Below are 14,465 nucleotides of genomic sequence, written 5' to 3' on the forward strand. Positions count from 1 at the left end.
TTGCCCACCCTGTCTTTCCCAAACTATTCTACTTAGATCTCTACAAGGTGCATTTGTACCCGCTGATTAGAGCTGGCTCCGTCAAAGACCAATCAAAGTCCAGGAACAGGCCAGCTAACACCCAGTCTGGTGGCCTTGGTGATCACAGGACGCTGGGACCCCTAGGACTTACATTTTTTTTGGCAGGTGAGCATGCAGATTCCTTCAGTTTGGAAGTTGTTATTGTTCCCTTTGCAGCCTCCATAGATGAATGAGTAGCAGCGCTCAGTTTCTTCATTATACCACCAGCGTGTGTGGAAGGCGTAGCAAATGCCCACCTCCAGGGGCATACTGCATATATCTGCAGGGAGATCACAGAGCATAGAAGTTTGTGAACCTGTCTCCCTAGAGAACGTCCATCTTTGTCTTCCTTGGGACACTCTTGTCTTCATCTCCACTGAGAGGCCAGTTTGGCTCAGGGCTCTGCTCCCAATTCAGTGTGATCCTTGACCACCCACTTTGCCTCTCTGGTCCTTGACTTTCTCAGCTGTGAGACAAGAACACAAAATCCCACCCTGCTGGTCATGCAGGGCGGCCGTGAGAAACAGCTGTGACACCACGTGGCCTCTCCTCCTGTGCCTCCCCAACATCTCAGCACTAAATCTTGCTGATTTGCCTCCTCCATAGCCATCCGGAATCTCCTTTCTGCCACTTTCTTAACACACACATCATTATCTTTTGTCGGGACCGCCATGAAAGGCTGCCAGCTGATCTCTCTTCTCTAATCTGCTCCCCACTGGTTTCCAGAATGATTGAGCCATTGGGCTCAAAATCAAGTTCTATCAAAACCCAGAAGGACTTCATAATCCATCTCCTCCTCCTCTCTGGCTTTATTTCTCCTGTTGCCCTGAACATCCACCCTTTGGAACTTCATGCTCTAAACACATCACCTTCTTACATATCTCCATGCTCTGCACATGCCTGAACTGTCCATCCCTCTCTCCTTTATTTTTTTTTATTACATCATAGCTGTGTACATTAATGCAATCATGGGGTGCAATGTACTGGTTTTCCATCCCTGTCTTGCTAACTAGGTGCAGTCCTGTTCCTGCCTGAGAACCCTTCCCAGATATCAACTTTTGTATGATGCCCTTCCTGAATCCATTTTTTACCCCTTGTTTTTCTTAACTTCTTCTCCATTTTGTACACACTTTCTTTGCTTCTGTTTCTGGTTTTTTTGTCGTTGTTGTTATTGTTTTTGAGCCAGAGCCTCAAGCTATCCCCCTGGGTAGAGTGCCATGACATCACAGCTCACAGCAACCTCCAACTCCTGGGCTCAAGCGAGTCTCCTGCCTCAGCCTCCCAAGTAGCTGGGACCACAGGTGCCTGCCTTAATGCCGGGCTATTTTTTGGTTGCAGCCGTCATTGTTGTTTTTGGCGGGCCTGGGCTGGATTCAAACCTGCCACCTTAGGTGTATGTGGCTGGCGCCTTAGCCACTTGAGCCACAGGTGCCAAGCCTCGCTTCTGTTTCAATTTTCATTCATATTTTCTGATTCCTCTGTGAGCATGTGAGGTTTCTGAGGGTGGACATTGTGTCTTATGTCATCGTCATACAACAGTTCCTAGCAGATAATTGGGCATAAGGTGAAGGAGTAGTCAATGAAACAATCAAACAAACAAACAATTAGAAAATAATATACCCCGAATAGTTTCATATATTTTGAAAAAATAACAATATACCCCGGACTTAACCATTGATTGAGGAAGCAATTGTTTTACCTACAGGACTATGAGGTACAAATCAATTTCTTTAGAATCTCCTAGTCTGCACCACAGGGAACAATTATAGCGCTTACTGAGTGCCAAGCACTGTTCTTAGCATTTGACATACATTAACATTTAATCCTATGAAGTAGGTCCTCTTATTGTTCCCACTATGCAGATAAGGACATTGAGTTTGAAGAGGCTCAGTAACTTTCCTGAGGTCAGGTGGATGGGAAGGGATTCGAAGGTCGATAATCCATTGCTCTTAGAACCAGGATCGGACCCCTAAACCCCCACCCCCACCTAGTCCAGTTTCATCTTCCTCCTCTTTCTCATCTCTCCCCTGTGCCCATGTTACTCTCTGCTTTCCTGCCCTTCTAGGCCCGAGGGTGCTGTTAACACAGGGCCTTTGCACAAGCAGGTGTCTGGGTCTAGCAAGCTATTCCCTCCCCTTTTGCCTCATCAGATCTTAAATCATGCATTCCTTTTCCAGGAAATATAAATCATATCCCTTTCTCCTGTAGCTACCATATAACCTGACATGTGTTGCCATTTGATGGGACTTCAGTGGCTACTTGGCCCCTCAGAAGATTGCTGAGGAGCAGCCAGCAGACCATGGGGTCCAATACCCACACCTGTCTTCTGGACAGGGAAACTGAGTTCCAGAAAGGAAAACCTACATTACTCGTATATGTATCTCATACCAAGATAGGAGAAGAGAGGAAATCAAATCATGTGTCCCAAGTGCCACCCTGGTGGGTTTGTGTCCAGGAGGAGCTGCACCCAGACTCTTGGGCAGAGACCAGCCATCAGCCAAGTAGGAGGGGGAGCGGGACAGGGCAGTGCAGGCGTGGGGAGGAGAGTCCTGGGGAATCCACCAGTCTCTGAGTTACCTTTTCTGAGATCTACACATTTCTTTCCACAGCCCAACCAGCAGCACTTCAAGTTTTCCGGGCAATGTCTGTTCTTGGTACACTGGTTCACTTCTTCAAATTCACATTTTACTCGGATTTTGGGGCATATCTCTACAGGAAGGGAAGACAAATTCCCTGAGGCCTTAAGGGGGCCAGTGCTCTCCCTTCTGAGGCCCAGGGTGCCACTGCAGACTTAGGAAAACTTGTTTTCACTGCCCCTGTCCCCAGAAGGGAGTGACCCTCAGAGGGCTCAGCAATTTCACAGATTTCCCACATCCCCAACCTGTAATGACCACCATCTGGTCTCTGAATCACCCCCTACCCTTGCCACCCATAGGGTTCCAGAGGGAAGGACACTTTTCTCTAGGGCTGTTCTGGCCACTCTGCCTTCCTGTACTTGGATGTCCCCCGGAAGGCCCTGTAGCCTTAGATGGTTGAGATCTCCATTTCTGCCATCAGATGGCTGGGCTTTTGAATTTTGCACAACCCTTCGTATGGCAGGTACCCGCTCTGAACCTTGATTTCCTCCTTTGCCTATAGGGTTGTTTTAATGACTAATGCAACAAAGTTTGAAAAGCCTTTGTCAAACTGCCTGAGGCAAAATAAGAAGACTGGTATCCAAGAGACACTTGCTATATGCCCAGCCTTTTCTCCTCTATGCTCAGTAGAACTCTCTGGGTGAGTGCTATTAATATTCACATTATAAGGAATCCGAGACAGAGGGCAGTTATGTGAACTTGCTCAAGATCAAGATCACATAGTTCCTAAGGGGTGGAGGAAGGGTTGGAAACTACAATGTGTGGCTCCTGAGCACTCCCTTTCTTTTTTTTGAGACAGAGTCTTGCTCTGCTGCCCTGGGTAGAGTGCCGTGGTGTCAGCCTAGCTCACAGCAACCTCCAACATCTGGGTTCAAGAGATCCTTCTGCCTCAGTCTCCTGAGGAGCTGGGACTACAGGCATCCACCACGACACCGAGCTAATTTTTCTATTTTTAGCAGAGACGGGTCTCACTGTTGCTCAGACTGGTCTGGAACTCCTGAATTCAAACAATCCTCCCCCCTCGACCTCTCAGAGTGACAGGATTACAGGCGTGAGCCATTGCACCCAGCCCCTTTTAAGTGCTCAGTGTATTTTAGCTGCTAATTATGGGCCTTCATATTTGAGCGTTCCAAGGGACATCTAGAGACTGTTCTTTACCCTGAAGGCAAAGATCCTCTAGGGGTGTGGGGAGATCTTCAGGGGCTGCAATGGGAGGATTTGGGAGCTGATGGGAGTGGTTCTGGGGAGGGGCGAGAGGGGCTTCTCCATCCCTTGTCCATTTCCTGAGATCTAGACCCAGGCACCTCCAGGAAGAAGCCCTTAGAATGGCAGTGGGGAGTCAGTTGCCACAGACTCGGGTTCCTGTATTCAGCAAAGGCAGCTTGCCAGGAAGAAGGGGGCTGAAAAAATGATTCCAACTAACTGGCCTCGCCCACCCGCGATCCCAGGCTGAAACAGAGAAAAACATTCCTCATCCATGAAATTGTTCCCTGTTCCTTCCCCTGCATTGAGTTCTTTTCCTTCACTGCAAGTACTGATCCCCAATACTTACTGATTAAGAACCCCTCAACCCGCCCTGGTCCCTGGATGCCCTCCAGGAGGATGAAGGGTACCAGGATTGGCAGAAGTCCCAAGAGTCCCATTGTAGAAGCTACTGGCCTGGCTGGTTGCTCCAAAAGTAGGAACCGCTGCTCAGCAGCTCTTGCCTGGGAACTTTGGGTGCCCTGGTGCAGCCTAGCATTTCAGGAGATAGCATAGGTCATGAGCCAGCCACACTCCCTCTGCTGGGGACACCGGCTCCCTGAGGCCATCAGTGGGATTAGCTGTACCTACCCTGGGGGAAGGGCTTCTGGATGGGCGGCTCCTAGTCCTCAGCACTCTGGGCTTCTCTGACTCTCCTGTGTGCAAGAGAGAGGTGGGCCATCTCCCCTGGGGCTTTCCACCTTCCTTAGCAGAAGGGGCTGTTTAACTCGAGTTTTCCCTTTCCCGGGGGTAATTTGAAGATTAAGAGCATCCTAGTCCTTATTTTTCTTCTAATTTTACTCTTCTTCCGACATGCCTATTTTTGTCTTATTTTTCTAATGCAGTTTCTTTTTCTCCTTTTTATGCCTCTTCATATGAACCCCCCTGTGCTTTTTCTCTTTCTCTCAGTGGGTCTCTGTCTGGGTCTCTTTCTCCTCCCCCTCCCCTGCCCTCTGTCTTCTCTTTGGTCCACTGGTTTTCTTTAACCATTGCCAGAGTAAAGGAGCTGTCCTGAGTAGAATTTGGGGGAGGACACAGGTCGATTCCAGGCTGAACCAAATCTTCTGAAAGTGTCTGTCCAGGTCATGGTGTTTTGAAAAATATTAGAGCTAACAGAAAGTTTCTATCATCGGGTGCAATTTAGAATCAGTGATGCAGGAGAGAAATAATAAATGACAGTTATGATTTCAGAACTAGCTGGTTTTATTCCTTCCTTTTTTTTTTTTTTGGCAGTTTTTGGGGCCATCCCCCTACTCTTTGAGCCACAGGCACACCCTGTTTTTTATTCTTTTTTTAAAAAATTTATTAAAGTGTGTTTATTAAATGTATTAAGTGTCTTGCCCCCCAAATTTGTTGTACACACCGAGACCCCGCCCCCTCCCTCCTTCCCTCTCTCTGCTCTTCCTTCCCCACCCCTCCCGCCTTCTTTCTCTGCTCTTCCCTTCTCCCACCCTCATTGTGTCATTGTCATTAATTGTCCTCACATCAAAATTCAGTACATAGGATTCATACTTCTCCATTCTTGTGATGCTTTACTAAGAATAATGTGTTCCATTTCCATCCAGGTAAATACAAAGGATGTAAAGGCGTCCTCAAACTATGGCCTTTGGGCCACATGTGGCCCACCCAGGACATTTATCCGGCCCACTGAGTGTTTTTGCTGCCACTGCCTGTCCTACTTAGCAGCCGACTCATCCCGGGGCCTGCAGTCCAGCCCTCCAGTGGTCTGAGGGACAGTGAACTGATCCCCTGTTTAAAAAGTTTGAGGACCCCTGATTTTTTAATTTACTGTTGGGGATTCATTGAGAGTACAAGAATCCAGGTTTCACTGATTGCATTTGTTAGGTAAAGTCCCTCTTACAAAGTCTCCATTTTTAATGGCTAAATAGTATTCCATGGTGTACCTATACCACAGCTTGATCCATTCCTGGGTTGGTGGGCATTTAGGCTATTTCCACATTTTGGTGATTATAAATTGAGCTGCAATAAACAGTCTAGTGCAAGTGTCCTTATGATAAAAGGATTATTTTCCTTCTGGGTAGATGCCCAGTAATGGGATTGCAGGATCATACAGGAGGTCTAGCTTGAGTTCTTTGAGGGTTCTCCATACTTCCTTCCAAAAAGGTTGTATTAGATTGCAGTCCCACCAGCAGTGTACAGGTGTTCCCGTCTCTCCACATCCACACCAGCATCTGCAGTTTTGAGATTTAGTGATAGGAGATTTCAGAACTAGCTATAGCATCAGGGTCTGAGGACTGTCCTGACCTCACCAGAAAGTGATGAGTTCTTTGGGAGTGGACTCCACGTGGGTGTGAGGGAATCTGCCTATTACAGGGTCAAGGGTAATAGGGACTATTGTCCCACCACCACACACACACTCTTGGCTCACCTCCAATTTCACCTGCAGCTGCAAGGGGCTGTCCCAGTGCACAATTTTTCTTAATTCATTTTTGTAAATTAAGATATAATTCATGTCACATAAAACAAGCCATTTTAAGGTAAACAACTCAGTGGCTTTTTAAAAGAGTATTCATAATGTGTGACCACCACCTCTGTTAGTCCAAGACATTTCTATCGCTTCAAATAAAAAGTCTCTACTCATTAGCACCGCTGTCCCCAATCCCTAGGGCACCGACCGATACCCATCCATGGCCTGTTAGGAATCTGGGTGCACAGCATCGTCTCCTAAGCTCTACCTCCTGTCATATCTCCCCCAGCCCGGTCTCCCTCACCCCTGTCCATGGAAATATTGTTTTCCCTGAAACCAGGCCTTGGTTCTGAAAAGGCTGGGGACTGCTGCCTTACCAGTTATTCCCAACTTTCCTCTAAGCCACACCAACTCCTGGCAATCACTTATCTGCTTTCTATCTTTGCAGGTTTGCCTCTTCGGGAGGTCTCACATACATGGACTCACACAGCCTGCTGCTGCCTTTCACGTCTGTCTCCTCTCACCTAGCATAGCGTTTTTGAAGTTCATCTGCTGGGTAGCACATCTCAGCGTTTCATTCCTTTTCTTTTTCTTTATTCCTTTTCTATGGCTAAATAGTATCCAGTGCACGTGGACAGCCTCCCATCACGTCAGCATCCCTACTTCTCTGCTGTGGCTTTTCTCTGGCTCGCTGGGATCTTGTTCAGTTTGCACGTGGAATAGTTTGCATGTGGAATAGTCTGGAAGAGCCAGGGATTTAGCACCTCAGGCATCCAGTGGGGCCTAAGAATCGGTGGATGAGTAGCTCAACTTCCCCATCACTCAGCTTTACCTGTGAAGAAAATCTGACGGTCTGTTTTATAGGATTCTTTAGAGGGTCCCAAGCGGACTGAGCCACAGTTTCCAACAGTAGTAACCAGATCATAATTGGCCTGTCTCTCTTTCCTGAATGTCTTACACCACTCTCCACCCTGTGCTTCTCAGGAGATCTCCCAAATAAACTACCTACTCCCATGCCTTTGTCCCAGGATTCAAACTAAGGCAGTGTACATGGGCCCTTGTCTTAAACAAGTTTTACAATTTTGAAGAACAGGGGCAGACTTAATAACAATATCCCTGGAGCCTTCAACTGTCAATGTTCTGATTGTTCTCACTCCACTTAATCATGTCACCAGAAGCCTCAGGGTCCCAGGCAAATGGGAATGACTCAGCCTCAGAGGCACAGAACCAGACCAAGCACTTTATTGGGGAAAATTGGGAGCTTCACAGGTAATAGGGAGTTCTAGAAGTGAGAGATAAGGGGATCAGGCACAAGGATGGGATAAAAATGGAAGAATGTTAGGCATGAAAAGATGAAAAGATGGGGCAAAGTGAAGCAGATCCTGTGGTTCAGCTTTGAGAAGAGCTACAGCCTTGGAACGCTGAGAGTGGAACTATGGAAGCCACACCAGAACATCGGTCAGGTTCATGGACAGGTCCTTGGAGCGTGAGCCAAATCCTGGTGGTTGTTTCTGTTTGTCCTTATCCATTCAGGGAGAGAAGCCTGTTGAGAATATAGGATAGGCCCACTAAATATCTTGGGCTCAGCTTACCTCTGGGACTTGAAGTTGTGTTATACATCTTTTCACAGGAGGACATTAAAAGGAAGTGGGTTTCCTCTGGGGTGTTATTACTGGTCTCCTTCAGGGGAAAGTGAACGGGACTGAATTGCTGGCAAAGACCTGTGTTGAGGAAGTTGATGGCTTGGGAGGGTTGGTTGACACCTGTGACCCCTCTGCAATAGGTTTCTGAGATTTCTGCCCTTTTCTACCCTCCCTCCACCCCTTCTCACTCTCCTCATGCTTGCCATCTTTAATTCACCTCCATGTCCCGTTTGATCTTAAGTTCCTAGGAAGCCACGTTGTCTGTCCCTTTACAAGGTGCATCTTACCCCCCACTTGGAGCTGGCTCTGTTAGTACCAGGTCTGCCAAGGATGGAGCGAATGGACCAACCAACACCCAGACCTCCCAGCGTCGTCCTGGTGAGACCCTGACCCCAGGACTCACGTTTTTTACGGCACATGTTCAGGCACAGGTCTATGCTTTGGAAGTTGTTATTGTTTCCCAGGCAGCCACCGTAGATGAAGATGGAGCAGGTATTATTTTTCTTATTATACCACCAACGTTCAAAAAAAGCCATGCAGGGGCCAGGTTCTTTTGGCATAGTGCATACATCTGCCAAGAGACCCGGGGTTGAGAACTCAGAGTACCCACCTCGGAAAAAAGAACATTTGTCATTGTTCCCCCATTGGCCCCCATCGATGAAAAACTGGAATAGGCCCCTTTTCCTGTGACAGCTCCACTGACATTGCACATGTTGCCAAGGAGACCCTGGAGTGGGTCATTGTCACTACAGATGCAATGAGTTAAGATGAGGTCATACCAAAGTAAGGTAGGCTCCTAACCTGACATGATTGGTGTCCTCATAAAAACAGGGTTGTTTGGACAGAGTGACACATCCAGGGAGAACACCATGTGAGCATGAAGGCAGAGATCACCGTGATGTGTCTACCAGCCAAGCAATACCAGCGATTGCCGCCAAGACACCCGGAGCTAGGAGAGGCCTGGAATAGACTCACCCGCCCCATCCCGACACCTCACAGCCCTGGGAAGAAACTAAACCTGCTGCCACTTTGACCTAGAGAACTATGGGATGATCCATTTCTGCTGCCTAGTCTCTGGTGCTTTGTTACAGTGATGCCAGCAAACTATTACCCCAACTCAGCAACGCTTGTGTGGTCACATGAGGGTGAATCTTCATAGCTAAAGAGTGAATCCTGTCGATCTTCACCTCCTGAGAGCTCACCCCTCTGCTGTCTTTTTGATGTAAACCTCAGTATCTCACACCTGGGCTGCTGAGATAACCTTGCATCAATCCCCCTGCCTCCAGGCCTGGCCTCTCTGATCAACACTTCGTGCTGCCCATCAGACCGAAGGATCAGCTGGGTCTGAAAGCTGAGCGGATCCTCTCAGTGCATGGACTTGACTTCATGACAAAGTCTTCCCATGACTCACAAGGCCCTTCCTCACCCGGTTCCTACTGCCCCGGCACGGTGCCCCTGTGAGCTGCATGATCCAACAATACTCAGCTATGCCATCCCCCCACACCTCGACCCCAACACGTTCCCACTGCTGCTGGTTCCTGACACCCCTGTTCTTCCTTCAGGCCTTTCTCAGACACCGGCTCCTCTGTAACGCCTCTCCTGACTCCACTTCCCACCCTCCCCATGCTGCCACCTCCTGCTTCTGAATCTCGTGTGCACGTTTATCATTCGTTTACAGCTTGGGTCTCATCCCTGAGGCTGTGCCTTTCGAGTGAGCAGGGATTGCATCTGATTTCATCCTAGAATCCCAATTCCTAACACGGAAACTGGCACAGTATAGGACTTTGTGGAATGTTGAGGGCAAAAAGAAGAGATGTTCTTATCTGAACTGAACCAGCCATTCCTTGAACACTGGCTATGTGCTGAGTGCTTTAAGGAACAGAGAAAAAGCAATGAGCTCTGCTACGCAGGACTGAGGTCACTCCTAAGTGAGTGAGGAGGAGTGACCCAGTCAAGGGTGACGAATAATTTAAGCTAATAGGTATCAGGTGGCTGTTAGGTGCCCACGTTGCTCTAAACACCCCATGTGCATGAATCTATTTGATTCTCGAAATAACCTTTAACACAGATCCTTTTATTACCTAAGGAAACTGAGGCACAATGAAGGAAAACTGTTAATGTGCCCAAGATTCAAAGTCTAGTAAGAACTGGATAAAGATGAGCCCCAGGAAGGCTGGATGCAGAATCCTCTCCTGTGGGTAAGTGAAAGCCGTTAACGCCCCACCTGTGCACTCCGCTCCCCTGCCATTGACTTTGCCCCCTAAATACCTCTCAGCACACCCCACTCTTCTTCATCCCCTCAGCTACTTCTTTTTTCCAGGCTATTATTTTCTTTCTTTCTTTCTTTCTTTCTTTCTTTCTTTCTTTCTTGTTTGCAGTTTTTGGCCGGGGCTGGGTTTGAACCCGCCACCTTGGGCACATGGGGCTGGTGCCCTACTCCTTTGAGCCACAGGTGCCGCCCAACTACCATTTTCTTTTATCTTAAAGTCTTTCAAGATACCCCTTTCCTCCTCTTTTCCACTCTGAAAGCGTTGTACAAATCTGATCATGTCACCAACCCATCTTGAGTGATTTCTGTGGCACCAGACCTGGATTGTTTGAGCCCCACCGACCCAGGGTCCTCTGTCCTTGCACCATGTGAATGCAGCACTCTGTGTTCCTGCCTCCCTAGGGCTCCATCCTTGAGCGTGCTGAGCCCCGTGCTGGGAAAGCCTTCCCCCTCAATTACTGCCTGAAATCCTGCCTATCTTTCTCAACTCAACTCCAGGCTTTCCCAACCTCCCTGACCACGCTGAGCAGGTCAAATTCTATCATGGGTCTCGAAGGCACTCCAAACATGTTTCTTAAATAAGTAAAGAAATTTTGATCATCTTTTCAGAGCCCAGGCAGATGAGTGTGAAATGAAGATTGTAGCAGCAAAGGAAAAACCTCTCCCCTGGTCTGGAGAGGTAAGGGGAGTTTCCTGAGGCAAAGTTGGATTTGTGTAGGCAGAGAGGTGGTCACTCCAAGGCAAAAAGCTAGGAAATATCAATTGCTTAATTTACCAATTTGCAATGCTGGTCTATGTTAGGACCATAGTGGTCACCTGAAAACTCAGAAAATCATAAAGCAAAAAGTAGCCACGTAGCCAAAACCCATCTATCTGGTTCAATCTCTCTCCTTCATTCATCTTTGTTTGGGGAAACTGAGTCCTGGACATTCCCTGATAGGATAAGGATATTACTAATGTCACACTGCACACCATATGAGGGGCAGTAATGAAGCTAAGTCCTGGGTCTCTCTAGCCCGGTGATCTTGCCCAGAGAGCAGCCCTCAGCAAAGCAAGGGGCAATGCCAGTCTCAGCAAGTGGAAGGCCAGGGCCTGGGGAGAGGGGCTGGTTGGTTATTATGAGGCGCTGAAAATTACCTTGTTGGATGTCAAAACATTTTTTTCCACAGCTGAAGACACAGCACTTCTTGTTGTGCATGCAGTCGCTGTCCTCCGTACATCGGTCCCTTTCTTTGTACTCACATTTCTCTTTGACTTTGGGGCATTTATCTAGGAAAGGAGCAGTTTTACAACCATGAGCCTTGGAGATCACAGGGTCTAGCCTTTGCCAGACAGAAGGCGATTCTGGGGAGTCTGGGAAGTTTGCTTTCATCTTGCTGGATCCCAGGGGTCCTTTTCTCAGGGTGGCCTCACATGGTTCCCTCCTGTGTGCCTCACCCTCCTTGCCAAGCACCTCCTTACCCAGGTCCTCAGGCCCATCCCCTCTAAAAGGCAGAATTTCTCAACCACTGGTGACATTTGTGTGGGATACTTCTTTGTTGTGGGGGGTACTGTAAGATGTCTAGCACCATCCCTCGCCTCCATCCGTTAGATACCAGTAGTGTCCCCTAACTGTAACAACCAAAAATGTTCCCAGACATTGCATGCGTCCCTGGGAGACAAAATTGCCCCATTTTTGGTTTCAGCTGGTTTAAGCCCATCTGCCCTTTTACCTTGTAGAGGAGTCAGTGTTGGCAAGTTCCTCTGGGGGGCAGTATTATACAGTGATTAATGTTCCTCACCCTGGAGTCAGTTTGGTTTTTCAATTCTAATTCTTGGTCTCCCGAGTACCTATTCTCTCTGAATCTTGGTTTCTTCATCTGTAAAATCATTTTGGCCTTACAGAGTTGTGGGAATCAGAATGAGTGATGCACAGTAATATTAGCCAACATTTCTTAAGTACTCACCACAAGCCAAGCACCCTCGTAAGCATTTTAGATGTATGATCTCATTCGATCCCCGTAACAGCTCAGTGAGATAAGTCCTATTAATATCCCCATTTTACAGATGAGGAAACTGAAGCACATGGAATTTAAGTAACTGGGTTACGTGCCTACCAAAATTTGAAGTCACTAAGTCTGACTCCAAATCCTTTTTAGTTGTCTTTGTTTTGAAAAACCCTACTTAGAAACCCCTACTGTCTGAGTGTCCAGAAAATGATAACAATTGTCATTATTACTATATGGTTATGGAGTATGAGTGTCTTAAGTTCAGAGGTACTTTTGGATACTGTTTTATATCCCAAAGTCAAGGAACCCCTGGGGATGCAAAGACACTTTTTAGAACTATGTTCGAAAGCCCTAGGAGCAGATAGAGATGACATTCCAAGAAAAGGGCTTGCCTTTCTCATGGAATGAGGGGAAGGTCCCTTATGCTTCCCAGGTTCCATAAGCCCCTTCTATAAATGCTAGATCCTGTGACTCTCCACTTTAAAGGAGCCGAAAGTGGGACTTGCCTAAATCAGAGTTCAAGCATTCACAGAAGGGGTCTTCCAAACACCTTCCTCCTCTCCCAACCCAGGACCAGCGTTAAGATGGTGGAAGGCAACCCCAGATCTGGGGACTTGTTCCTTTTTTCTTCCTCACAGCAAATTTCCCTCTCCCTGGGACAAGAGCTGAGGCCCAATACTTACTGGAAAAGCCCCAGTAACTCACAACAGGTCCTTGGAAATTCACAAAGAAGCTGAACAGCACAAGCAGGCTTAGAAGTCTAGAAGATTCCATTCTGAAGAGAGACCAGCCTGTGTGGTGGTTCCAGACCCTAGAAATGTCTGACTGCATCGGCCCAGCCTATTCCTTCAATAGCAACACCTTGGGTATAAGAACTGGAGACAAGCCAGCCACCCCCTTTCCTGCTGGGAACACCAAGTTCCAAGGTCATACATGGGACTCGCTGGCACCCACAGCTCAGAGCTCCAGGGGAGGGTCTCTTACTGGGTGGCTCTTGGCCAAGACCCCTGGGCCGTGCTGGCTGAGCTCTCTGGTCAGCCTGGGGAGTGGGTGAAACTTGTCCCACCCTTTCTAGGCAGCCGTGGGTGTGAATGTCACCATCTCAAGTCTTCATCTCAATAACTTGGAGAGTTGTGGAAAGTCCTCATTCTTCATTCATTTTCCATTTACATACACACCAACTAGCACACCCTCCTGTTTATCTCTGACAATGTATCTCTATCAATCTCTTGGTAACTGTTTCTCTGTGTCTCTTTGTGCCTATGAGCTAACTTTCCCCCCTCTTTTTCTGGGTCTCCTATTGTTTCTGCGTCCCTTTCTCCCTCTCCCACAGTTTCATCCTGTCCTTCTCCCATTTATCTTCTCTTTGAGTCACTCATATTCACTAAGGCCAAAGAGTAAAATTGTTGCTACTGAGTGGTGGGTGGGGGGGGGGGAGGTATCAGACGGATTGCAGAGTCTTCAGCTCATGTTTGTCAAAGTCATGTTGCTTTGAGACTAGGAGAGATGGTGAGAGCTTGTAGGGAGCGTCTACCCTCTGCCACAAATCTTGTGTTGTCTGAGGAAGAATCATGAAGGGGAAAGAAACTGCGTGAGAGACTGTAATTGAATAAAATTCAGCAGTACAGCAGAGTGTCTGGGCTTAATTGGGCTGGTAGCTTTCCCTCCAGCCAGGGAATCCACAAAACCAGCTGCTTGGTGGGGCTCGTTGAGGGGAAGCGATACTTTTCACAGAGTAAATGATCTAGGCCAAGCACTGTAATCCCAGCACTCTGGGAGGCTGAGGCATATGGATGGCTTGAGCTCAGGAAGTTGGAGACAAGCCTGAGCAAGAGTGAGACACCATCTCTACTAAAAATAGAAAAATTAGCTGGGTGTTATGGCAGGTACCTATAGTCTCAGCTACTTGGGAAGCTGAGGCAAGAGGATCAGTTGAGCTCAAGAGTTTGAGATTGGTACTATAAATCTATAGTGATCAAAACAGCATGGTACTGGCACAAAAACAGAGTGGTAGATTTATGGAACAGAATAGAGAACCAAGAGATGAACCCAGCTGATTATCGTCATTTGATCTTTGACAAGCCTATCAAAAATAGTGGGGGAAAGACTCTCTATTTAACAAATGGTGCTGGGTGAACTGGCTGGTGACCTGTAGAAGACTGAAACTGGACCCCCACCTTTCACCATTAACAAGAATTG

General features: G+C 47.6%; 1 protein-coding gene across 1 annotated transcript; it reads right to left on the reverse strand.

Moving 5' to 3' along the window:
• Positions 1-2,327: 2,327 nt before the first annotated feature.
• On the reverse strand, positions 2,328-13,040 carry LOC100966874 (eppin). The gene is made up of 5 exons (XM_023511979.1): positions 12,950-13,040; positions 11,416-11,547; positions 8,413-8,580; positions 2,623-2,769; positions 2,328-2,338 (listed from the first exon to the last, which is right to left on the reverse strand). Exons 1-5 carry the CDS (start codon positions 13,038-13,040, stop codon positions 2,328-2,330), a joined length of 549 nt encoding a protein of 182 aa, XP_023367747.1.
• Between the last annotated feature and the right edge of the window lie 1,425 nt (positions 13,041-14,465).

The sequence above is a fragment of the Otolemur garnettii genome, unplaced genomic scaffold (genome assembly GCF_000181295.1).
Source record: "Otolemur garnettii isolate 467f Iridium unplaced genomic scaffold, OtoGar3 scaffold00023, whole genome shotgun sequence".
NCBI lineage: Eukaryota > Metazoa > Chordata > Mammalia > Primates > Galagidae > Otolemur > Otolemur garnettii.

Bases quoted from the DNA above. Each gene is read 5' to 3' on its own strand.
- LOC100966874 (XM_023511979.1), bottom strand. From the start codon at position 13,040: ATGGAATCTTCTAGACTTCTAAGCCTGCTTGTGCTGTTCAGCTTCTTT. The intron at 11,548-12,949 runs GTAAGTATTGGG...CTCCTTTCCTAG, and splicing joins GAGTTACTGGGGCTTTTCCA to ATAAATGCCCCAAAGTCAAA. The intron at 8,581-11,415 runs GTAATTTTCAGC...GTCTCTTGGCAG, and splicing joins ATGTTTTGACATCCAACAAG to ATGTATGCACTATGCCAAAA.